General features: G+C 42.7%; 1 protein-coding gene across 2 annotated transcripts in view; it reads right to left on the bottom strand.

Annotated features, from left to right (window-relative positions):
• The window catches only part of xylb (xylulokinase homolog (H. influenzae)), a 60,919-nt gene that overhangs the window by 22,392 nt on the left and 13,894 nt on the right, over nucleotides 1-24,633 (bottom strand). For both annotated transcript variants that reach the window (XM_041879932.2, XM_041879933.2), the window contains 5 exons: nucleotides 22,634-22,749; nucleotides 22,384-22,457; nucleotides 21,758-21,854; nucleotides 8,223-8,281; nucleotides 7,062-7,149 (listed from right to left, as the gene is read on the bottom strand). In XM_041879932.2, coding sequence (XP_041735866.1) covers nucleotides 7,062-7,149; nucleotides 8,223-8,281; nucleotides 21,758-21,854; nucleotides 22,384-22,457; nucleotides 22,634-22,749 — 434 coding nt within the window. The remainder of the gene's footprint in view (nucleotides 1-7,061; nucleotides 7,150-8,222; nucleotides 8,282-21,757; nucleotides 21,855-22,383; nucleotides 22,458-22,633; nucleotides 22,750-24,633) is intronic.

Genomic DNA, 24,633 nt, shown 5'->3' with positions numbered 1-24,633 from the left:
ATGACAGACAAAATGAGGAAAAAAATTCCAGAAAATCACATTGTAGGATTTTTTATGAATTTATTTGCAAATTATGGTGGAAAATAAGTATTTGGTCAATAACAAAAGTTTCTCAATACTTTGTTATATACCCTTTGTTGGCAATGACACAGGTCAAACGTTTTCTGTAAGTCTTCACAAGGTTTTCACACACTGTTGCTGGTATTTTGGCCCATTCCTCCATGCAGATCTCCTCTAGAGCAGTGATGTTTTGGGGCTGTCGCTGGGCAACACGGACTTTCAACTCCCTCCAAAGATTTTCTATGGGGTTGAGATCTGGAGACTGGCTAGGCCACTCCAGGACCTTGAAATGCTTCTTACGAAGCCACTCCTTCGTTGCCCGTGCGGTGTGTTTGGGATCATTGTCATGCTGAAAGACCCAGGCACGTTTCATCTTCAATGCCCTTGCTGATGGAAGGAGGTTTTCACTCAAAATCTCACGATACATGGCCCCATTCATTCTTTCCTTTACACGGATCAGTCGTCCTGGTCCCTTTGCAGAAAAACAGCCCCAAAGCATGATGTTTCCACCCCCATGCCTCACAGTAGGTATTGTGTTCTTTGGATGCAACTCAGCATTCTTTGTCCTCCAAACACGACGAGTTGAGTTTTTACCAAAAAGTTCTATTTTGGTTTCATCTGACCATATGACATTCTCCCAATCCTCTTCTGGATCATCCAAATGCACTCTAGCAAACTTCGGACGGGCCTGGACATGTACTGGCTTAAGCAGGGGGACACGCCTGGCACTGCAGGATTTGAGTCCCTGGCGGCGTAGTGTGTTACTGATGGTAGGCTTTGTTACTTTGGTCCCAGCTCTCTGCGGGTCATTCACTAGATCCCCCGTGTGGTTCTGGGATTTTTGTGATCATTTTGACCCCACGGGTGAGATCTTGCGTGGAGCCCCCAGATCGAGGGAGATTATCAGTGGTCTTGTATGTCTTCCATTTCCTAATAATTGCTCCCACAGTTGATTTCTTCAAACCAAGCTGCTTACCTATTGCAGATTCAGTTTTCCCAGCCTGGTGCAGGTCTACAATTTTGTTTCTGGTGTCCTTTGACAGCTCTTTGGTCTTGGCCATAGTGGAGTTTGGAGTGTGACTGTTTTGAGGTTGTGGAGAGGTGTCTTTTATACTGATAACAAGTTCAAACAGGTGCCATTAATACAGGTAACGAGTGGAGGACAGAGGAGCCTCTTAAATAAGAAGTTACAGGTCTGTGAGAGCCAGAAATCTTGCTTGTTTGTAGGTGACCAAATACTTATTTTCCACCATAATTTGCAAATAATTTCATTACAAATCCTACAATGTGATTTTCTGGATTTTTTTTCTCAATTTGTCTGTCATAGTTGACGTGTACCTATGATGAAAATTACAGGCCTCTCTAATCTTTTTAAGTGGGAGAACTTGCACAATTGGTGGCTGACTAAATACTTTTTTCCCCACTGTATGTATGTATGTATGTATGTATGTATGTATGTATGTATGTATGTATGTATGTATGTATGTATGTATGTATGTATGTATGTATGTATGTATGTATGTATGTATGTATGTGTGTGTGTTTGTGTGTGTGTGTGTATGTGTATATATGTATGCGTGTATATGTATGTGTGTGTGTGTGTATGTAATCGTATGGAGAAATTGATTCTAGAAACCGTAGGTGGGATATATTACTCCCAGATCCGTAAAATGAGAATTACATTTCAACTGCCAAAGTAAAAACAGATAGCTGTGTATAAATGCTAAAACATCAATAGGGACTCATCAAGGAAAAGGTTAGCTCGCTTCAACCACGTCATTTTATTAATATTTTTTACCTTTATTTAACTAGGCAAGTCAATTAAGAACAAATTCTTATTTACAATGACGGCCTACCAAGAGGCAAAAGGCCTCCTGCGGGGATGGGGGCTTTTTCTTATTTTTTTTAAATGTAGGACAAAACACAGATCACGAAAAGAGAGACACTACCACACTACATAAAGAGAGACCTAACACAACAACATACGGTACCGGAGTGCCAAGTCTAGGTCCAAAAGACTTCTCAACAGCTTCTACCCCCAAGCCATAAGACTCCTGAACAGCTAATAATGGCTACCCGGACTATTTGCACTGCCCCCCCACCCCATCCTTTTTACGCTGCTGCTACTCTGTTAAGTATTTATGCATAGTCACTTTAACTCTACCCACATGTACATATTACCTCAACTACCCAACTAGCCGGTGCCCCCCGCACATTGACTCTGCAACGGTACCCCTGTATATATAGCCTCCCTACTGTCACTTTATTTTACTGTATATATAGCCTCCCTACTGTCACTTTATTTTACTTCTGCTCTTTTTTTCTCAACACTTTTTTGTTGTTGTTGTTTTATTCTTACTTTTTTTGTTTAAAATAAATGCACTGTTGGTTAAGGGCTGTAAGTAAGCATTTCACTGCAATGTCTGCACCTGTTGTATTCGGCGCATGTGACCAATAAAATTTGATTTGATTTGATTTGAACATAGCATGGCAGCAACACATGACAACACAGCATGGCAGCAACACAACATGAAAACAACATGGTAGCAACACAACATGGCAGCAGCACAACGTGGTAGCAGCACAAGACATGGTACAAACATTATTGGGCGCAGACAACAGCACAAGGGGCAAGAAGGTAGAGACAACAATACATCACACGAAGCAGCCACAAGTGTCAGTAAGAGTGTCCATGATTGAGTCTTTGAATGTAGAGATGGAGATAAAACTGTCCAGTTTTAGTGTTTTTTGCAGCTCGTTCCAGTCGCTAGCTGCAGCGAACTGAAAAGAGGAGCAACCCAGGGATGTGTGTGCTTTGGGGACTTTTAACAGAATGTGACTGGCAGAACAGGTGTTGTATGTGGAGGATGAGGGCTGCAGTAGGTATCTCAGATAGGGGGGAGTGAGGCCTAAGAGGGTTTTATAAATAAGCATCAACCTGTGGGTCTTGCGCCGGGTATACAGAGATGACCAGTTTACAGAGGAGTATAGAGTGCAGTGATGTGTCCTATAAGGAGCATTGGTGGCAAATCTGATGGCCGAATGGTAAAGAACATCTAGTTGGTCGAGAGCACCCTTACCTGCCGATCTATGAATAACGTCTCTGTAATCTAGCATGGGTAGGATGGTCATCTGAATCAGGGTTAGTTTGGCAGCTAGGGTGAAAGAGGAGCGATTACGTTGGAGGAAACCAAGTCTAGATTTAACCTTAGCCTGCAGCTTGGATATGTGCTGAGAGAAGGACAGTGTACCGTCTAGCCATACTCCCAAGTACTTGTATAAGGCGACTACCTCAAGCCCTAAACCCTCAGAGGTAGTAATCACACCGGTGGGGAGAGGGGCATTCTTCTTACCAAACCACATTACCTTTGTTTTGGAGGTGTAGGGCAGAGAAAGCTCGTTGGACACTAAGAAAGCTTTGTTGTAGAGAGTTTAACACAAAATCCGGGGAGGGGCCAGCTGAGTATAAGACTATCATCTGCATATAAATGGATGAGAGAGCTTGAAATATGATTGTAAGCTCTGAAGGACGCTGTGTGAAGAGAAGCTGCATAGTGTTTAAGCTCAGTGTTTCTGAAGGACACTGTGTGAAGAGAAGCTGTATAGTGTTAAAGCTCAGTGTTTCTGAAGGACACTGTGTGAAGAGAAGGTGTAAGGAAGAAGAAAGGCTTTGGGTCTAAATTGGTCACGATGTCAGCGGTCGCTTACGTAAGACATTACGGCACCGCTGACCTTTTCAGCAGGAGTCGAATATCTTGTCTCTTCGATATCCGTTGACTCCATCTGAATGCTCTTGACATTTGATGCCAGGTTATTGGGTGCAGGGATATTGTTTTAACATATCGTGGTCCAGGCTGTGTAGAACAATGCCACAATCACTGTGGCTTTCCATACTCAATTTATTTTCTCTTCCATCATTGAAACTGACAATTTCAGCTCAGATCTGACAACCCAATCTCCAAATAATATGTCACTTGTAAAAGTAAAAACATCAAATACGTACGTCACATATGTTGACGTTTGTAGTTAAGTAAGGAAGGCAAGATGGAAGTATTGCTGTGGTGTATTTTAGGGGCCATTATATGCATCATACATACATAGTATTCTACATCAGTTAGTTTACATGATTCAACATGGATGGCTAAGTGGGTCAATGGAAATTGGGGCGAACGCTTCTTTAAGTCAATATTTATGTTGCGAGTCACATGACGTTTATGCAAGAATTATGAAGGCCTGCTGTGCTTAAGTGCTACTTATCCAAGCCCCAAACCCAGTTCACTCATATGCTGGTAATCAAAAATCCATGGTTTGTCTTAGCTGTACCTAGTGAGCCATGGCTGGGAAACTGTGGCATGACATCCAACATTTGACTCAAGCCAAAACACGGCATAGAACAATTCCTTTCCCCGCTCGATAGGCTTCATTTGTGTGTGTGCGTGCACTTGCACGTGTTTCTGCCAAAAAAGACAGAGCGCTTAATTTCAACCGTCCCGAAGACGAGGAGGCAATTGGTCTTGGCAGACTTATTGAATTAAGTCAGGTTCCATCCGGGCTACGTTTTAGAGACGTATTTATTGGTTTGTTTCTAAGCCTCGGTCCCTGGCGAGATCCTGTTACAGTGGAGGAATCTAAAATGAGCCCAAAAGCCCGGCCTGTCAACGACAAACAGGAACTGTCTCCCCCGTCACCCCAAAACATGACAGAAATACTAATACTAATGAGATCACTCAGCAGAGAAATGACACTGGAGAAGCACATTTACCCCCCCCCCCCGCTTCCCGCCTCTGGAATATAATAAACAATGACAAGCGATTCAAACTGAGCACTGCATTTAATGAAAATTGACTTTGGTTGTCGTCGTAGGACCTCGAACAGGGGCTCTGTCTCTGTTGCCCCCCAGACCGTATATGGCGAAAGGAAGCAGAGACACTTCATTTTTTATTGTTTAATTAACGGTGTAAAGAGATGAGCTCTCGTCAACATCATCTCCGCAGGCATTCTTTTTTTATGAGCAACTTATGACAAGATTTAATGATTAGACTGACGGTGATGCAAAAGGCCTGATTAATCAAACACATGCCGTACATCTCTACCTTTAGGCTACTCATAAGTCATATATCTTCCTCCTTCATTCATAATCTTTATATAGAGTATCGCTAATGAGGAGATTCAAGCCTTCAGTGTTGAATTTCTTTGTGTTTTGGCCATTGTAACGCGAGCTAGGCCTTTGAGCAGTGTTGTAATTGCCTCACGCTGTGGATTGGTACATTGAAACCACACCTGGGTTCAGATGATATTCACTTTCTTTCGTACTTTAGCTGTGCTCGATTAAGCTTGCCTGGCATGATCGAACCAATGGAATCGTCTTAAAAGTGCAAGCCCCGCCCATCCGGCACTCTAGGCAGACTCAATCAAACGCTCAAAGTATTGGGGGGAAAAAAACAAATAATGTATGAACCCATCCAAGTCTGGTTGAAACATTATTAGGTTTTCATTAAGTATAATTGACGATCTACGTGAACACATGATTATACATGAATGTTCTGAGAAAAACACACGTACACAATGGAGGGAAAACAACCAAGCGGATGCATTCCACTTGAGAGTTTTGACTTCCATTAAAAGGTACTCGAGGCTAGGCGCATAAGCAGTGTTTATGGACACCGGGAAAACATTTGTGAATGTTGAGACCGCAAAACAAGTATGCATAATAAAATAATAATTAAAGCCTAACTTAAAAGTGCTGAGCTCTAAAAAGCCATTGATTCAATACCATTTATTAAATGCTAAGACATATTAAATTCCTCTCGCTGACATTTAAATGCTGTGACCAACTGACAAAGGATTACTAAGTGTTGATTGTCCTTTCTCTTTCCTGCTGTAAATCAGATGATTCAGACATGGATTCAAATAGTATTTGTTTTCTTTAAACCACGTTGAGTGTTTGATTGAGCCTGCCTGGAGTGCCAGATGGGTGGGGTTTGCACTTTTGGGACTATTCCATTGGTTCCATTTCCTCAGGCGAGCTCAATCAAGTGCAGCTAGAGTATTCGAAACAACAAATACCTTTTGAACCCAGGTCTGCTACAGTACATACAGTCGATTTTGGGGGAGGAAATACCATTTAATCTTTATGATAATGGTAGTTTGAGAGCCAATCGATCCCACTGATCAAAGTATCAGATGACAAAATTCATGCCCAAAAATCCCCATGAATCAGACTAATCAATGGATTATTATGACATGTCAACTGCACCAACAGAATATCAATCCAAATATTCAAAGAAATGCACACATTTGTCTTACTGTTTGAATGCAGCTTATATGATATAACCCTGCCTAGTGTTTGAAACGCCAAAAATCTTTCTTTTACACTAGAAGCAAAGACTTCTTCAGGTTATTTGATGCTGTAAAAAAAATCTGCTCATAGAATTATCAATCGATTGATCTTTTCTGTCTGCCGGTTCCATGCTGGCTTAAGCCTTTGAAGTGTCAAAGTTCAATAGAATTCACTGATGAGAATGTTTTAATTTGTCTTAATTTAGTATGCTTCCAGATGAACATGTGAGTGAATTACTGGACATCCTTTTAATGGCGAAACCAGCATAAAATATCCAACATGTGTGTCCTCTAAACTCCGTCAGATGGAGGAATCGGCTGAACACAAAAGAATGCTAATATACCACAGGAACAAAATAGGCAGGAAATTATACTGAATAACAGCATGAGTCACTCTGTACATGTATCTCCACAAGGGTTCCTATAGCAGGGGTCTTCAACTCCGGTCTTGGAGAGCTACTGGGTGCGCAGGCTTTTGTTCTAGCCCTGCAATAACACCAGCTGAATCCGCTATTATGGTTCAGATCGAAGACCAAGATTAGTTGATGATTTAAAAACAGTGGTATTGGTGCGGGGCTGGAACAAAAACCTGCACACCCAGTATTGCAGCTCTCCAGGGCCATCGTTGGAGAAACTCTGCTGTATACGTCAATCTTACTCACCCTGCAGGGCCCTGTAGCCACAGCCTAGACAGGCAGAGTTGGCCACGTCAATGGTGTACACGGGAGCATCGAACACGTCAGATAGCACCTGGGTATGGAGAGAGGAGGAATGGGAGTGTATGTTATTGGAAATGTAACTGTCTGCAAATGTTACATTGTATGAGTCACTGTCTGCAATATAGAAAGCCATGTCTAATGACACATACTAAATTCTATATATAGTCTATAATGTGCATTGTATCTGTATTTACACAGTTTAGTGGTGGCTTATATAAGATCTCTAAACATTGCAGAGAGGATAGAAGGCTATCATTTTCATCCATTTCACTCGAACAAGAAACAAAAGAGCATACAGTTTCCTCATGGTTATTGTTTCCTGTTTTGAGGCCGATTGATTCAATTTCCACTCAATTAGAGTGTAAAACATACACAATTTTGCAGCGCTCTAATTTCATTACCTCGCCACTCACCAGGGAATAACCTTGTTAAGGCGTGGAGCGATATAACATGATGTTTTGTAATAAAAAAAGAATTAGACGGCAAACAAAACATCTGTAGCGTCAAAATATTTCTAAAAGGTAACAACAACAACAACATCACAGAGAGAAGATGAATACATAACAAATGCCTGTTCCGCAGGGGCTTGGCATGGCAATGCTTTCTAATGTCTCCATTTCCAATACTGCATCATGTCAATATCATCGAAACTGAGCATGCCGCCCACAACACCCACACAAAAATAGTGAAGGGACTGTAGCCAAGTGTCTTGCTTGAGGGGGAGCACATTGTAAATGCATGGGGCATGCTGGGCTGGGCTGGGCTGGGCACAACACAGGGGCCATGAGAGCACACACAGGGCCTAATGTATGAAGAGAGAGGTCAGCCGGGGTCGGTGTACATTTATAGCGAATCACAAGGCCCCAAACACAGCTGTGTGGCCCTGCAGGAGACACGGCAGTCAGATGGCATTAGCTTCACGCCACGACCTGAGGACAGCACACATACTCTAATCAGCGTGCGCGTGTGTGTGTGTGTGTGTGTGTGTGTGTGTGTGTGCGCGCACGCGCGCGGGGATCCAAACCACACAGTATGGCAAAGAAAAAGCCTAAAATAGGGTTTATAAAAACATTTAGACTAGAGAAGGTTATCAACACCACCAACCTGCAGAATGTCCTTGTTAGAAGAAGCCCCTCCGGTGGCCAGCACTCGAGTTCCTGGAACTGAAGAGAGAATTCTGACATCAGTGACACCGCTGATGAGACATTTATGACAGAAGTTTTGCTACTGCAGCAGTGAGTAATCGTTGATGTTTGACTGCATGTTGAGTTGAGGCAGAGAGAGAGAGGGAATGAGAGAGAGAGAGTTTATTGAACATTAGCACTAGAAATACTACTGTCAAGCATTTTTGTACTTTCTTATGGTACTTGAAATTGGCCTCTCAAAAGAGCTCCTCACTTCAAGTGTCAAGAGAGAACTGAGAATACTCAAAAATATGAAACAATGTACGCAACTGATATGCTCCCAACAGTGATTTATTTGTGAGATCAGAACATGGACAGCATGGAGAGAGTTTAATGGGCCAATGGACCCTTCGCTTAACCCCGCCCCAGAATTTTGGCCAACCAATCGCAGCGCTCCAATGGATAGCAACTGTTGTCAAGTCCGACACCTCAGACAAGCTGAAGCTCATGTTTGAAACACATGAACGCAGTGAGGGCAGTGGGAAAAACGGATCGTTTTCTTAATTATGATTATAATTGTTTTAATGGCTAAATAATTGAACAGTGCATCAAGAGTACTTGCTACTGTGATTTCTAAAATGCAGAGCCTGTTGATGGAGTATTTTTCAAATCCGAAATTATACATTTGTTACATGGTTTGCTAGCTCAGCTGGCTAGCTAGCGCTCAGCCATTGACCACCAAACATTACCAATGCTAGCAAAGGGTCAATTGGAAGCTGAAGATTTTAACTGGAAGAATAAATACTTTTGAGGAGATGGGAAACTGTGTACGTTGCCCGTACGTTGTCAATGGGCCGTGCGGTGCATTCTGGGTACACTCCGAAAAGGAAATCTCTACAAGGAGTCAATTGGGCGCTAGCACAAAAACACAACATGAGCACGAATTATGTGAACAAGAAGCTCAACCTTACAAATATTTTCCAGGATTTGAGATCATTAACTTGTCCTCTGTAATATCGTATAGCTTTGAAATTCTGACATTAAGTACTTTTGAGTAAAATAGCAGGTTTACTAGTAAGGTTTACTTACTGCTGCGTAAGAACTCCTAACCTGCTACGAAAAAGTAACTTCAGTATTGCACCGTGAAAAGAGTAATTCTCTTCTTGACTCATAACCTGACTTTTAGAAGGGATTGCGTGACGAATAGTTTAGCAACCACGTGACACAGCATTACAACGTGAACATGATTTGTGGACACTGCTGGGCAGAGCATTATACGTTTCTCCATACATTTTCTTATCTCCTCCATTTCTAATATCTTTACAGGAAGGTTCAATAGACGGGTTGGTTGTTCAGGAACAAAACTGACACATGCGCAACTATGGAGCAAAACAGAAGGGGTTGGCTTAGATTGTTGACAACATGTAAAGTATATTTAGTCTCCAAATGTTTATTGAAAACATAAATGTGCACAATGAGCAATTGTTGTCTCTCAAATACATTATGTTGTTGGCATCAAGAACAAGATAAAACTAGCTGAAACGAGCCACCTAAGATTCCCCACATTGCAGCTTCTTGTCATTATTGCTAGCTATGACCATTCAGAATCATAACATCACACGGCCTTCAGTCCCAACGATGCGGGTTGTCAGCCAACCCATCTATAGGATCTGTATAGTTGACCCAGAGCCTCAAATAAACATTTCATCAATTGATCCGCAGTCTTTAGAGTACTGTATTTCCATGACTACCCTGGTGCATTGGGATCTTCTAATCTATACTAGATGAAAGAGAGCGTGCTAATTCAACACAAGTTACAGCAAGATGTGAATTCATCACAACAGGGTAGAAGGGGTAGAAGGGTAGGTGTTCATTGCAATTGAAGTGACAGTCTACAGACCTCAAGAAACTGAGTACGAGATCCTTACTGCAGCATACTCCTCTGTCCAACAACATATAAAGGCTTTATAGAGCATTCATAAAATCTTCATAAGCACTATAGATTATACTACATAAAGGGTGTTATGAAATATCGGGTCCTTTGTCAAATGTGGCACAAGTGTTTGCAACTATGCCATCCTTCCCAACGTGGGTGTCAAAACGTATGCAAATACACAATACATGACTACAATATATACAGTGGGGAGAACAAGTATTTGATACACTGCCGATTTTGCAGGTTTCCCTACTTACAAAGCATGTAGAGGTCTGTAATTTTTTTCATAGGTACACTTCAACTGTGAGAGACGGAATCTAAAACAAAAATCCAGAAAATCACATTGTATGATTTTTAAGTAATTAATTTGCATTTTATTGCATGACATAAGTATTTGATACATCAGAAAAGCAGAACTTAATATTTGGCTGAAAGTCCGTATTGCCCAGCGACAGCCCCGAAACCTGAAGGATCTGGAGAAGGTCTGTATGGAGGAGTGGCCCAAAATCCCTGCTGCAGTGTGTGCAAACCTGGTCAAGACCTACAGGAAACGTATGATCTCTGTAATTGCAAACACAGGTTTCTGTACCAAATATTAAGTTCTGCTTTTCTGATGTATCAAATACTTATGTCATGCAATAAAATGCAAATGAATTACTTAAAAATCATACAATGTGATTTTCTGGATACACAGTTGAAGTGTACCTATGATAAAAATTACAGACCTCTACATGCTTTGTAAGTAGGAAAACCTGCAAAATCGGCAGTGTATCAAATACTTGTTCTCCCCACTGTATGTATGTATGTATGTATGTATGTATGTATGTATGTATGTATGTATGTATGTATGTATGTATGTATGTATGTATGTATGTATGTATGTATGTATGTATGTATGTATGTATGTATGTATGTATGTATGTATATATACACACACACACATATACATATATATACATATACATATACATATATATATACACACACACACACACACACACACACACACACATATATATATATATATATATACACACACATACATATACACAGTTGAGGAAAAAATTAAGAGACCACTGCATATGTTTCTTAAATCAGCATCTCTACATGTATGATAGCCATTCCATTCCAGTGTCTGTTGAATTCCAACACAGGCACACCTCATTCTACTGAATTAGGTACTGACTAGGTGATCACCTGAACCAAATGTTATTTAACAAGGAAAAGTATAAAAACCACTGCTGTGGTCATCACTATCCTCTTGCAATAGAACCAGCTGGACGGCAAAAACAGTGCTAATAGTACCTCAAAAGTAATATTAATCCAAAAATAACTATTGACCATGCCAAAAGAGTTGAAAAGGAAAGTTTTGAGTGAGGAAAAGAAGGGTTCAATTCTGGCTTTACAGGCAGAGGGATACAGTGAGCATCAGGTTGCTTCCATCCTTAAAATTTCAAAGACGGCGTTTCATAAGAACAAGGTCAAGCAGCAGACATTGGGGACAAAAAAGCTACAGACCGGCAGAGGGCGAAAATGACTCTACTGACCGGGATGACCGCCAACTCATTCGAATGTCACTCAACAACCGTAGGATGACATCAAGTGACCTACAAAAAGAATGGCAAACGGCAGCTGGGGTGAAGTGCATGGCGAGGACGGTTCGAAACAGGCTCCTAGGGGCAGGGCTGAAGTCGTGCAAAGCTAGAAAAAAGCCCTTCATCGATGAGAAGCAAAGAAGAGCCAGGCTGAGGTTTGCAAAAGACCATAAGGATTGGACCGTAGAGGACTGGAGTAAGGTCATCTTCTCTGATGAGTCCAATTTTCAGCTTTGCCCAACACATGGTCGTCTAATGGTTAGACAGAGACCTGGAGAGGCCTACAAGCCACAGTGTCTCGCACCCACTGCGAAATTTGGTGGAGGATCGGTGATGATCTGGGGGTGCTTCAGCAAGGCTGGAATCGGGCAGATTTGTACTTTTAGTGATCCAATTGACATTTTAGTCATTTAGCAGACACTCTTATCGAGAGCGACTTACAATTAGTGAGTGCATACATTTTTCATACTGTCTTTGTGAAGGACGCATTAATCAAGCCACGTACAAGGTTGTCCTGGAAGAAAACGTGCTTCCTTTTGCTCTGACATTGTTACCCAACTCTGAGGATAGTTTTTTCCAGCAGGACAATGCGCCATGCCACACAGCCAGGTCAATCAAGGTGTGGATGGAGGACCACCAGATCAAGACCTTGTCATGGCCAGCCCAATCTCCAGACCTGAACCCCATTGAAAACTTCTGGAATGTGATCAAGAGGAAGATGGATGGTCACAAGCCATCAAACAAAGCCGAGCTGCTTGAATTTTTGCGCCAGGAATGGCATAAAGTCACCCAACATCAATGTGAAAGATTGGTGGAGAGCATGCCAAGACGCATGAAAGCTGTGATTGAAAATCAAGGTTATTCCATCAAATATTGATTTCTGAACTACTAATTACTAAAACATTAGTATTGTGTTGTTTAAAAATTAACATTAACTTATTTTCTTTGCATTATTCGAGGTCTGACAACACTGCATCTTTGTTGTTATTTTGAACAGTTGTCATTTTCTGCAAATAAATGCTCTAAATGACAATATTCTGGGGGGGAATTTGGGAGAAATGTTGTCAGTAGTTTATAGAATAAAACAAAAATGTTATTTTTACCCAAACACATACCTATAAATAGTAAAACCAGAGAAACTGATAATTTTGCAGTGGTCTCTTACTTTTTTCCAGAGCTGTATATACACTGCTCAAAAAAATAAAGGGAACACTTAAACAACACAATGTAACTCCAAGTCAATCACACTTCTGTGAAATCAAACTGTCCACTTAGGAATTAACACTGATTGACAATATATTTCACATGCTGTTGTGCAAATGGAATAGACAACAGGTGGAAATTATAGGCAATTAGCAAGACACCCCCAATAAAGAAGTGGTTCTGCAGGTGGTGACCACAGACCACTTCTCAGTTCCTATGCTTCCTGGCTGATGTTTTGGTCACTTTTGAATGCTGGCGGTGCTTTCACTCTAGTGGTAGCATGAGACGGAGTCTACAACCCACACAAGTGGCTCAGGTAGTGCAGCTCATCCAGGATGGCACATCAATGCGAGCTGTGGCAAGAAGGTTTGCTGTGTCTGTCAGCGTAGTGTCCAGAGCATGGAGGCGCTACCAGGAGACAGGCCAGTACATCAGGAGACGTGGAGGAGGCCGTAGGAGGGCAACAACCCAGCAGCAGGACCGCTACCTCCGCCTTTGTGCAAGGAGGAGCAAGAGGAGCACTACCAGAGCCCTGCAAAATGACCTCCAGCAGGCCACAAATGTGCATGTGTCTGCTCAAACGGTCAGAAACAGACTCCATGAGGGTGGTATGAGGGCCCGACGTCCACAGGTTGGGGTTGTGCTTACAGCCCAACACCGTGCAGGACGTTTGGCATTTGCCAGAGAACACCAAGATTGGCAAATTCGCCACTGGCGCCCTGTGCTCTTCACAGATGAAAGGGAAAATAGTATTTGATCCCCTGCTGATTTTGTACGTTTGCCCACTGACAAAGACATGATCAGTCTATCATTTTAATGGTAGGTTTATTTGAACAGTGAGAGACAGAAGAACAAAAAAATCCAGAAAAACGCATGTCAAAAATGTTATACATTGATTTGCATTTTAATGAGGGAAATAAGTATTTGACCCCTCTGCACAACATGACTTAGTACTTGGTGGCAAAACCCTTGTTGGTCAGACGTTTCTTGTAGTTGGCCACCAGGTTTGCACACATCTCAGGAGGGATTTTGTCCCACTCCTCTTTGCAGATCTTCTCCAAGTCATTAAGGTTTCGAGGCTGACGCTTGGCAACTCGAACCTTCAGCTCCCTCCACAGATTTTCTATGGGATTAAGGTCTGGAGACTGGCTAGGCCACTCCAGGACCTTAATGTGCTTATTCTTGAGCCACTTCTTTGTTGCCTTGGCCGTGTGTTTTGGGTCATTGTCATGCTGGAATACCCATCCACGACCCATTTTCAATGCCCTGGCTGAGGGAAGGAGGTTCTCACCCAAGATTTGACGGTACATGGCCCCGTCCATCGTCCCTTTGATGCGGTGAAGTTGTCCTGTCCTCTTAGCAGAAAAACACCCCCAAAGCATAATGTTTCCACCTCCATGTTTGACGGTGGGGATGGTGTTCTTGGGGTCATAGGCAGCATTCCTCCTCCTCCAAACACGGCGAGTTGAGTTGATGCCAAAGAGCTCGATTTTGGTCTCATCTGACCACAACACTTTCACCCAGTTCTCCTCTGAATCATTCAGATGTTCATTGGCAAACTTCAGACGGTCCTGTATATGTGCTTTCTTGAGCAGGGGGACCTTGCGGGCGCTGCAGAATTTCAGTCCTTCACGGCGTAGTGTGTTACCAATTGTTTTCTTGGTGACTATGGTCCCAGCTGCCTTGAAATCATTGACAACATTTACATTTTAGTCATTTAGCAGACGCTCTTATCCAGAGCGACTTACAGTTAGTGAGTGCTTACATAATTTTTTTATTTTTTTTCATACTGGCCCCCCGTGGGAAACAAACCCACAACCCTGCTCTACCAACATCCCTGGCGGCCATTCCCTCCCCTACCCTGGACGACGCTGGGCCAATTGTGCGCTGCCCCATGGGTCTCCCGGTCACGGCCGGCTACAACAGAGCCTGGATTCGAACCAGGATCTCTAGTGGCACAGCTAGCACTGCGATGCAGTGCCTTAGACCACTGCGCCACAAGATCCTCCCGTGTAGTTCTGGGCTGATTCCTCACCGTTCTCATGATCATTGCAACTCCACGAGGTGAGATCTTGCATGGAGCCCCAGGCCGAGGGAGATTGACAGTTATTTTGTCAACTGTTGTCACCTTCTCACCAAGCTGCTTGGCGATGGTCTTGTAGCCCATTCCAGCCTTGTGTAGGTCTACAATCTTGTCCCTGACTTCCTTGGAGAGCTCTTTGGAATCTGATTGATTGCTTCTGTGGACAGGTGTCTTTTATACAGGTAACAAACTGAGATTAGGAGTGTGCTCCTAATCTCAGCTCGTTACCTGTATAAAAGACACCTGGGAGCCAGAAATCTTTCTGATTGAGAGGGGGTCAAATACTTATTTCCCTCATTAAAATGCAAATCAATTTATAACATTTTTGACATGCGTTTTTCTGGATATTTTTGTTGTTATTCTGTCTCTCACTGTTCAAATAAATCTACCATTAATATTATAGACTGATCATTTCTTTGTCAGTGGGCAAACATACAAAATCAGCAGGGGATCAAATACTTTTTTCCCTCACTGTATATATATATATATATATATATATATATATATATATATCCATAAGGCGCCACATGAAACGTGTTAACAGTGTGAAATAGAAATTTGCTCAGCAATCTTTGTTTCAGGTAGTTTTACAGGGGCATTATTATAATATATACTGTGGTGAGATGGAATTGGCTCTCCCGTGTACACTATTATAAACAGTCACGCCGGCCGACGTTAGCCTTGGGGTGTCAATCTGAATGAAATGGATCCCCAGTATGCCTTCCCCAATTGATTTGTTGCTTTGTTTTGCCTCCCTCAATGACGAGACATACTGAAGGTCGGATCTGTAGAAAATAAAGCAATTCAAAGTATGGAGAGAGAGAGAGAGAGAGAGAGAGAGAGAGAGAGAGGGGGGGGGGGAGAGAAGGAAAATAGGCTAAGCGCCAAAAAGAATCTAAAATGACAGTGGCAGCAGGGGTTTTGATGTAGTGATTTCCCCCCACTACATGAGGGAGATAGCCTGGTTAAACCAGACTGAATCCTGTGCAAAATCTGTTTTGATGTCAGGCTATAACGAAGATCCATTTGCTTTTTTCTTCATGCGCATTTATCTATGACAAGGGATTGCTAGAAGCACCATAACACTATGAGGAAAAGTGTGGTCTAAAATCTATAACGACATTTTCTACAATCATTCCACACCAATGTCTTGGAACTCCTGGGGCATCATTGGGTAGAACATGTTGAATAGTGCATCTCTCAGTCAGGTAAAGTACAGCATAAACCAGATAACACCCATGTCCTGTCAGTGAGGTATTGGCATATCCATTTCCTTAGCATGTTACACTCTGCATCACTGCACCGGTCTTCTCACAGATCAATACACTGTTGCATAAACACAGACAAACACATTCTCTCTCCCTCTCTTTCGCTCTCTCTCACACACACACATACACACACACACAGGCCCTTGTCATATAGTGAGCGTTACTAAGTCTGCCATTTGCAGGGAGCTGGGTTCCCTCCCTATATGCCTGCTGCTCTCCCGCCTGTACGCTGCCTGTATGTAAATAACACCCCAATCCTCTCCTCGCCGCATAGGGGGGAAAAAGCTGATTAAGAGCTACCGGTTTAGATCTGCATTCATCAAATATTCATGAAGGCCGCTTGCACTCCTTGTGCATGGACATACATGGATACCCCTTCAAATGAGTGGATTCAGCTATTTCAGCCACACCAGTTGCTGACAGGTGTATAAAATCAAGCACACTGCCATGCAATCTCCATAGACAAACATTGGCAGTAGAATGGCCTTATTGACGAGCTCAGTGACTTTCAACATGGCACCTTCATAGGATGCCACCTTTCCAACAAGTCAGTTCGTCAACTTTCTGCCCTGCTGGAGCTGCCCCAGTCAACTGTAAGTGCTGTTATTGTGAAGTGGAAACGTCTAGGAGCAACAACGGCTCAGCCGCGAAGTGGTAGGCCACACAAGCTCACAGAACGGGAACGCCGGGTGCTGAAGTGTGTAGCGCGTTAAAAAAATAGTCTGTCCTCGGTTGCAACACTCACTGAGTTCCAAACTGCCTCTGGAAGCAATGTCAGCACAAGAACTGTTCGTCAGGAGCTTCATGAAATGGGTTTCCATGGCCAAGCAGCCGCACACAAGCCTAAGATCACCATGCACAATGCCAAGCGTCAGCTGGCGTGGTGTAAAGCTCGCCGCCATTGGACTCTGGAGTAGTGGAAAAGTGTTCTCTGTAGTGATGAATCACACTTCACCATCTGGCAGTCCAACGGACAAATCTGGGTTTGGCGGATGCCAGGAGAACGCTACCTGCCCGAATGCATAGTGCCAACTGTAAAGTTTGGTGGAGGAGGAATAATGGTCTGGGGCTGTTTTTTATGGTTCGGGCTTTGCCCCCGTGCACAAAGCGAGGTCCATACAGAAATGGTTTGTCGAGATCGGTGTGGAAGATCTTGACTGGCCTGCACAGAGCCCCTGACCTCAACTCCATCGAACACCTTTGGGATAGACCTCACTAATGCTCTTGTGGCTGAATGGAAGCAAGTCCCCGCAGCAATGTTCCAACATCTAGTAGAAAGCCTTCCCAGAAGAGTGGAGGCTGTTAAAGCAGCCCGAGTGGCGCAGTGGTCTAAGGCACTGCATCGCAGTGCTAGCTGTGCCACTAGAGATCCTGGTTCGTATCCAGGCTCTGTCGTAGCAGGCCGCGACCGGGAGACCCATTGGGCGGTGCACAATTGGCCCAGCGTCGTCCAGGGTAGGGGAGGGAATGGCCGGCAGGAATGTAGCTCAGTTGGTAGAGCATGGCGTTTGCAACGCCAGGGTTGTGGGTTCGATTCCCACAGGGGGGCCAGTATGAAAAATAAAAAAATGATGTATGCACTCACTAACTGTAAGTCGCTCTGGATAAGAGCGTCTGCTAAATGACGTAAATGTAAATGGGGGACCAACTCCATATTAATGCCCATGATTTTGGAATGAGATGTTCGACGAGCAGGTGTCCACATACTTTTAGTCATGTAGTGTATATATAGACACAGGTGGCATACAGACACATTCATCCTGGATTGCAATACGTATGGTGCCCACGCACTGACGCACACAGACCCACAAGCACACATACACAAGCTCAAACACAGGCATGCACGCACACGCACACACGAAAGACCCAACCCAGAATAAAACGCTCTGTTGAAAATAAATGGCATATTTAATTTCCAAATAGAGGTGCTAGATCGAACACTCACTTGAGTTACATGAGAATTGTACATCTGGCAGTAAGTACAGTGCAGAACTATAACACTACAACAGTAGCCTACATCACTTTACAGATGATGACAGAATCCGGGTTTGTCTTGAAAGAAAGGCTCCAGTGTATAAAAATAATAACCACTATTCATAATAAAATGAATTTATACTGTCAAAGCACTACACTACACATTGTAGCTTTTATAGCTATTCCTGACGGAGGACATCTTAAAGGAATGTGCCACAACAAAACATTAAAGGCCATAATTGAATACCTTAAAAACACATCCTTCCTTCCTCCTTTCCTTGAAGTTATCACAGACCTAACACAAATAGATAGGTGTAAACAACAGTGCTCGGCTATGAAAAGCAAACTGACATTTACTCCTGTGGTACTGATCTGTTGCACCCTCTACAACCACTGTGATTATTATTTGACCCTGCTGGTCATCTATGAATGTTTGAACATCTTGAAGAAAGATATGGCCTTAATGGCCATATGTACTCTTATAATCTCCACCCGGCACAGCCAGAAGAGGACTGGCCACCCCTCAGAGCCTGGTTCCTCTCTAGGTTTCTTCCTAGGTTCCTGCCTTTCCAGGGAGTTTTTCCTAGCCACCATGCTTCTACATCTGCATTGCTTGCTCTTTGGGGTTTTAGGCTGGGTTTCTGTATAAGCACTTTGTGACATCTGCTAATGTATAAATAAATGTCATTGATTGATTGATTGATTGATTGAGTTCTATCACATAGCTTTCACCCATCCAGCTATGTCAGATCAGGGATTTCTTCCAAGGAAGGGAGGAAGGAAGGATGCATGCTGATAGTATCCATCCACCCTGGACTCTATCCATGTTTCCTCAGTGGCTTGTCCTCTTTCAAGTAGCCAATGCCTTCCTCCCCCTGGCTGGAAGGTATCAAAGACAAGAAGCAGGGGGAGAAACAAAGAGGGGGATACATAGTAGGAACAGGATGGGTGGATCGAAGGAGGAGGTAAATCATTCAAGGAAAACACCATGTCTGGGTGGATAATCAATGTTCCTTAGCGGTCAGGGGGATTCATTTATACTGATGCATTGGTACAGTAGAGTAAACGCCCTTAGAAGAACTGTATGAAGAAGATGGGGAAGGAAATATACCCTTGGCATAACTGATCAGATATGATTGACATCATCATCACCATTAATATCTAATATTATCATTACCACAATTATTATCATTGCCACTGTAATCAAAAGCAGCAGCACCACCACCACCATTATCATCACCACCACTGCCACCATTATCATCACCACCACTGCCACCATTATCATCACCACCAATGTCACCATTATCATCACTACCACCATTATCATCAATGCCACCATTGTCATCACTGCCACTGCCACCATTATCATCACCGCCTGCATTATCATCACTGCCACCATTATCATCACTACCACCGCCACCATTATCATCACTACCACCATTATCATCACTACCACCATTATCATCACTACCATCATCTTCACAATCATTTTATTTACTTGAGGTCAGAAGTGACTTTTAAGCCAGTCCTCCCCTCTCCATTTCCCGTGGTTAATCCATCTCCTTTAGAGGGTAAACTGGTCAGTGCTGAGCAGGACATAAATCTACATGCTTACAAGATGACTAGCGGTCGGAGTGAAGTATTATTCACTAGATTTAAAGAAGAGATTTGAAAAGGGAGAGAGAGAGAGAGAGAGAGAGAGAGAGAGAGAGAGAGAGAGAGAGAGAGAGAGAGAGAGAGAGAGAGAGAGAGAGAGAGAGAGAGAGAGAGAGAGAGAGAGAGAGAGAGAGAGAGAGAGAGAGAGAGAGAGAAGAGGGAGGGACATGAGAGGGAGGGGAGAGTGAAAGAAAGAAGAGAGGAAGGGACATGAGAGGGAGGGGAGTGTGAAAGAAAGAGGGAGAGAGAAAGCGAAAGAAAGAAAGACTCTTTATTAACTGTAACCCGGGCGTCCCAGTCAGCAGCAAATCATTTAAACTGTTGTTGCACTTCTCCAGCATGTAAACCAACAACATGCTCGTTCATAATATAACATAACCTCTCTCGCTGTGTGTAGCTAAATCTATATAATTAAATCAGTTTAACTTATTTTGTCTGATAGGTCATTCTAGCAGACCAGAGAATGCAATCTTGAGTTGAGTTGAGTTTCCCACACTCAAATACTGTTAAAAAAGACCTGTAGTGTCAATAAGAGGGTTTCCTTTTAATAAAGAGTGATCTGTCAGTATGTGAATACCTTATTAATGACTATTGATGGCCAGTGAGGGTCTTATTTGAAGTTAAATTCTCTGGAAGAATGTTGACCTTCGGTGACGAGTGAGATTTCACCTTAGCCTTGGCACAGTTCGTGCCAGATTACACACGCGTACACGCGTACACACACATAGGACCAGCCCCAAACGTCATAAGAGAAATCAGCATCAATCGATGCACAAACCTGCCTGTCTATCTATCTAACCCGGTAGACCCCGGCTCTTGAAACTCTCTGGGAAAAGGCTACATTTGAGCATTTCATTTTGCAATGGTTTTGAATTGAAAGGCTGCATTGAGACATAGCAATGTGGCCCAGAGTGATTCAGTGTTTCAGATGACTCCGTACAACCAGCATTCAACCAATCCTGACTTGTCATTGCTATGCATTCAGAGTGACTCAGGAACATGGAAACGCATTAGACTACATTACATATACAGTACATAGGCTATAACATGTCCAATGATGACAGATGGACCAAACTGCTCGCTATGTATGAAGACAACAGACAAACAGATCCCTCATGGACCAATTTAAAATACTCAGCCTTGGCAGTAGTCAATGGTGCTTTAATTGAACTAGCGTCAACTGTCAAGATCCATACAGTAGCAGTTAGTAGCAATATCATCACGGATCACAATATTATACTGTTATTTTTCTCCTTCAGCAAATTTGACTGCAATAATGGACTTCTACGGGGGAATGAAAAAAACTATCTGCCGCTCGATACGAGGTCCTCAAGGCAAAATCACAGCCTTTGATTAATCACTAATATTCTGGACCAATATAGAGCCAAAATTGAGTCTTCCAAATAGCTGTGATAAGTGAGTGTGAGGGGCAGGCTATTCAGTCCTCATGCTTCCATATCTTTGAGGCATTCTGTTCCCTTCCGGGGGTGTTTGAGTGAAACTGCATCCAGACACTATGCTAATAGACTGCTGATACTGACCACTGTGGAGAGAGAGGGACAGATATAGGTGTGTGTGTGTGTGTGTGTGAGAGAGAGAGTGTGAGAGAGAGTGTGAGTTAGAGAGAGAGAGAGATGAAGAGAAGATAGATTAAGGAAATGCCAGGGAAAGAAAGAGTAAAAAAAGAAAGAGCGAGTAGAAGATAAGAAAAGAGAGAGAGAAAGTCAAGGTACAATAATGAGTTGGGAGGGAAGCAAAAAAGAGTGCGAGAAAGAGGAGAAAGAAATGGCACCCACTCACTGATCTTATAACCCAGCTTTTCGGCGTGGACCCTCTTTGCCAGGAACTGTCCCTCAACCAGGGCTCGGATTTCCCCCTGGGCGGAGAAACCGGCTACCTGAGCGGGACGACAGGAAATGGGAACACAAAGAGAGGCTTTGGGAACGCCGGCAACGGGAGTAGAGGGGAGATTCCTGCCCTTACAGAACTTTCTTTGACTGGGGGAGTGGAGAGCCTCATTCCCACCGGGCTAAGTCCCCACCCCGTCTGACCTCTCTCCTCACATCACCCTGTGTGATGTCTCGTAATCCTCCAGCTTCACCGCCCCGTTGAAGGAGTTCACAAGGATAAGGAAAAGCGGTTGACAGAGCTACTGTAGCCTCGCGTGACTTATCATTGTGTGTCTCTGACAACGGCTCCAGTTACTTCGTTGCTGTTTTGAAACCATTAATTGGTCAATAAAACATTATAAAACATTGGTCAATAAACAATGACATGCATTACTCTATTACTTATGAATTACTTATGCGCTCGTACATCTTTTCATTTAGATGGAAACAACACAGAGAACTACCATTTCCAGTTTTTCGTTTGAAATGCAAATAGAATCCCATCCATAATTTCACTTCCTTCAGTGAGTCACTGACCTTTGTATTTTCTTTGTCAAATCTGTGAACTCCAACTGCAGACGGCGTGATTTCCATGGTATCAAAATAAATCCCTGGGAGAGAACATGTTAGATGCCAGCCCATTGAGAACAGTCACATCAAAAAAATCAAGCAGTTATCTGAAAGCCATGCCTTTATCTGAATAAATCTGCGGCCTACAGTCTAAATCAATCCAACTTAATGACTATAACAAATCTGTCAATAGATACAGCATGTTTGACATCATCACCTATGTTCCCATCGTTCCCTATTGGTGTAGACCTCAGGACCGAAGAGAAGACTTCCCATGACCCTCCAGCACACTTGTTTCTGATCCTCTCTCTGGTCAGGGAGCCATTCTTATAGCTGGCAGGAGGCACACGTACACATATACACACACGCACGCACACACATTTACCTGGGCTGACATACCACCATTTAGTATAATTGAATTCAAAGCAAGCCATCTACAGTAAAAGCCTGAGTGTCCGTCCCAATTTTAATCTCCTTTGTGTATCAGCTATTATGATTAAAACCACTTATTTTATAATACTCTATTTTACCATAGATTAAACCATTATGGAACAGGATTCATACAGACAGAAGATAATGATTAGTAAAAGTTGTCAATGTCACTTGGTGTGTGTGTGTGTGTGTGTGTGTGTGTGTGTCTGTCTGTGTGTGTGCTTGTGCAAGGTTACCAGTGGCACAATGACAAGTGGCAAGTTTGTGTAGGACTGTATGTGACACAGTTATAGTTCAACAAAGTCTCAAGGAATTTAATTAAATGTCAATGCCACATATCGATCGTAAGCATTAGGTACCAAGGTAATTACAGTTTCGTGTTTTTATATACTTTTTTTTTTCTATTCATTTTGTGATTTTATGATTTAGTTTTCAGATCCACTTTACTAGTTTTTATTTAGTTTAAGTATTTTTATATTATTTCATTTCAGTTTTAGTTTAGTGTTACGGACAGAAAGAAGCGTGGGAGGCTAGGAGACATTTATGTGTTGTATAGTTGTTGTGTTTTTGGGATGTCACTTCTTGCCACTGTGGGGTAGTAAAGGTGATGGGTCAGATCATAGGTTAGGTTAGCTTTAAAGGTAGACTCAGAGAGATGACGTAGATGCACGAAGTAAACTGTAATAGTGGGTAAATTTCCGCAGCAATCAGGAGTGTTGAAGCGTGAGGCTAAACGTCTCTGCTGTTTTGGTCCCGTAGCTACCACGTTGAAGCGGAGTGAAGTGCACCCGTGCACATGTGCAGACACTCTGTGTGACTGTGTGAGACCAAAGTCTTGCTTTCAAAGTGCGTTGCATTCTGGGGATAAGAATTGTCTGACTTGCACCTACATGTTGACTACATGTTTTTTTTTTACAAAAATGAAGTTTCTGCAAACCAACTTCATCCTGCAGCCATCACCTGCATTGTGAGGCTCGATGGTCAACCAGTCATTAGGGTGTTTTTGTTTGCCGTGATTTATGTGTACAGTGGATATATACAAATACATTTGATATTTGAGGATCTCTTACTAATTGATTGTACAATGTACACACATAATATTATATTATGATTTCAGTTTGTGAGTGTGTGATATGCCATGTTCATCTGAGCCTTGCTGTTGGAAAACCACAGTAGTGTCTGACTTTCAGCTGTCCCCCGACCTTCCTCCTCGCCTTTCGTCTACAGTCGGTTGCTTTAGCCTTACCACTCAAACATGTCATCTCACTGAGTCTACCTTTAAATGAAAAGTCAATCTCAGAAGTTTGAAAAGCCCATTGAAAAGCCCATTTGATTTTTGCATGCCAAAAATGTCAAACTGAACATAATTCATGATGGTTTTTGTTTTTTGTTTTATTTTAGATAATAGTTTCAGTATAGTTTTAGTTTTTCAAATTGTAGTTTACTATAATAACCTTGTTCACTACATTCAGTACATCTATGCCATTTAGAAGATGCTTTTATCACCAGATCAGTTGTAGTACAGTGGAAACAATCTTTGTCATGTACCATGTACCTGAATGACTCAGAGAAAGAGCTACGTTTTTCAATAAAGTATACTTCACTAAGAAAACTGAGTCTATAGGCTTAGTCTAAACCCTAGTCTATAGACCTATTGCAACATCCACGGTCTGTTTCTGCAAAGCCATACCGTGTCTGCTTATGTAAGTTCTCAGAGCGTATTGGCTCTAGATCTATTGTGACGGAATGTGGCGCTTCTACGCCATATGTTAAATATATACCATT

This window comes from Coregonus clupeaformis, chromosome 7, assembly GCF_020615455.1.
Source record: "Coregonus clupeaformis isolate EN_2021a chromosome 7, ASM2061545v1, whole genome shotgun sequence".
Classification (NCBI taxonomy): Eukaryota; Metazoa; Chordata; class Actinopteri; order Salmoniformes; family Salmonidae; genus Coregonus; species Coregonus clupeaformis.
This window is presented reverse-complemented; position numbering and strand designations above follow the sequence as displayed.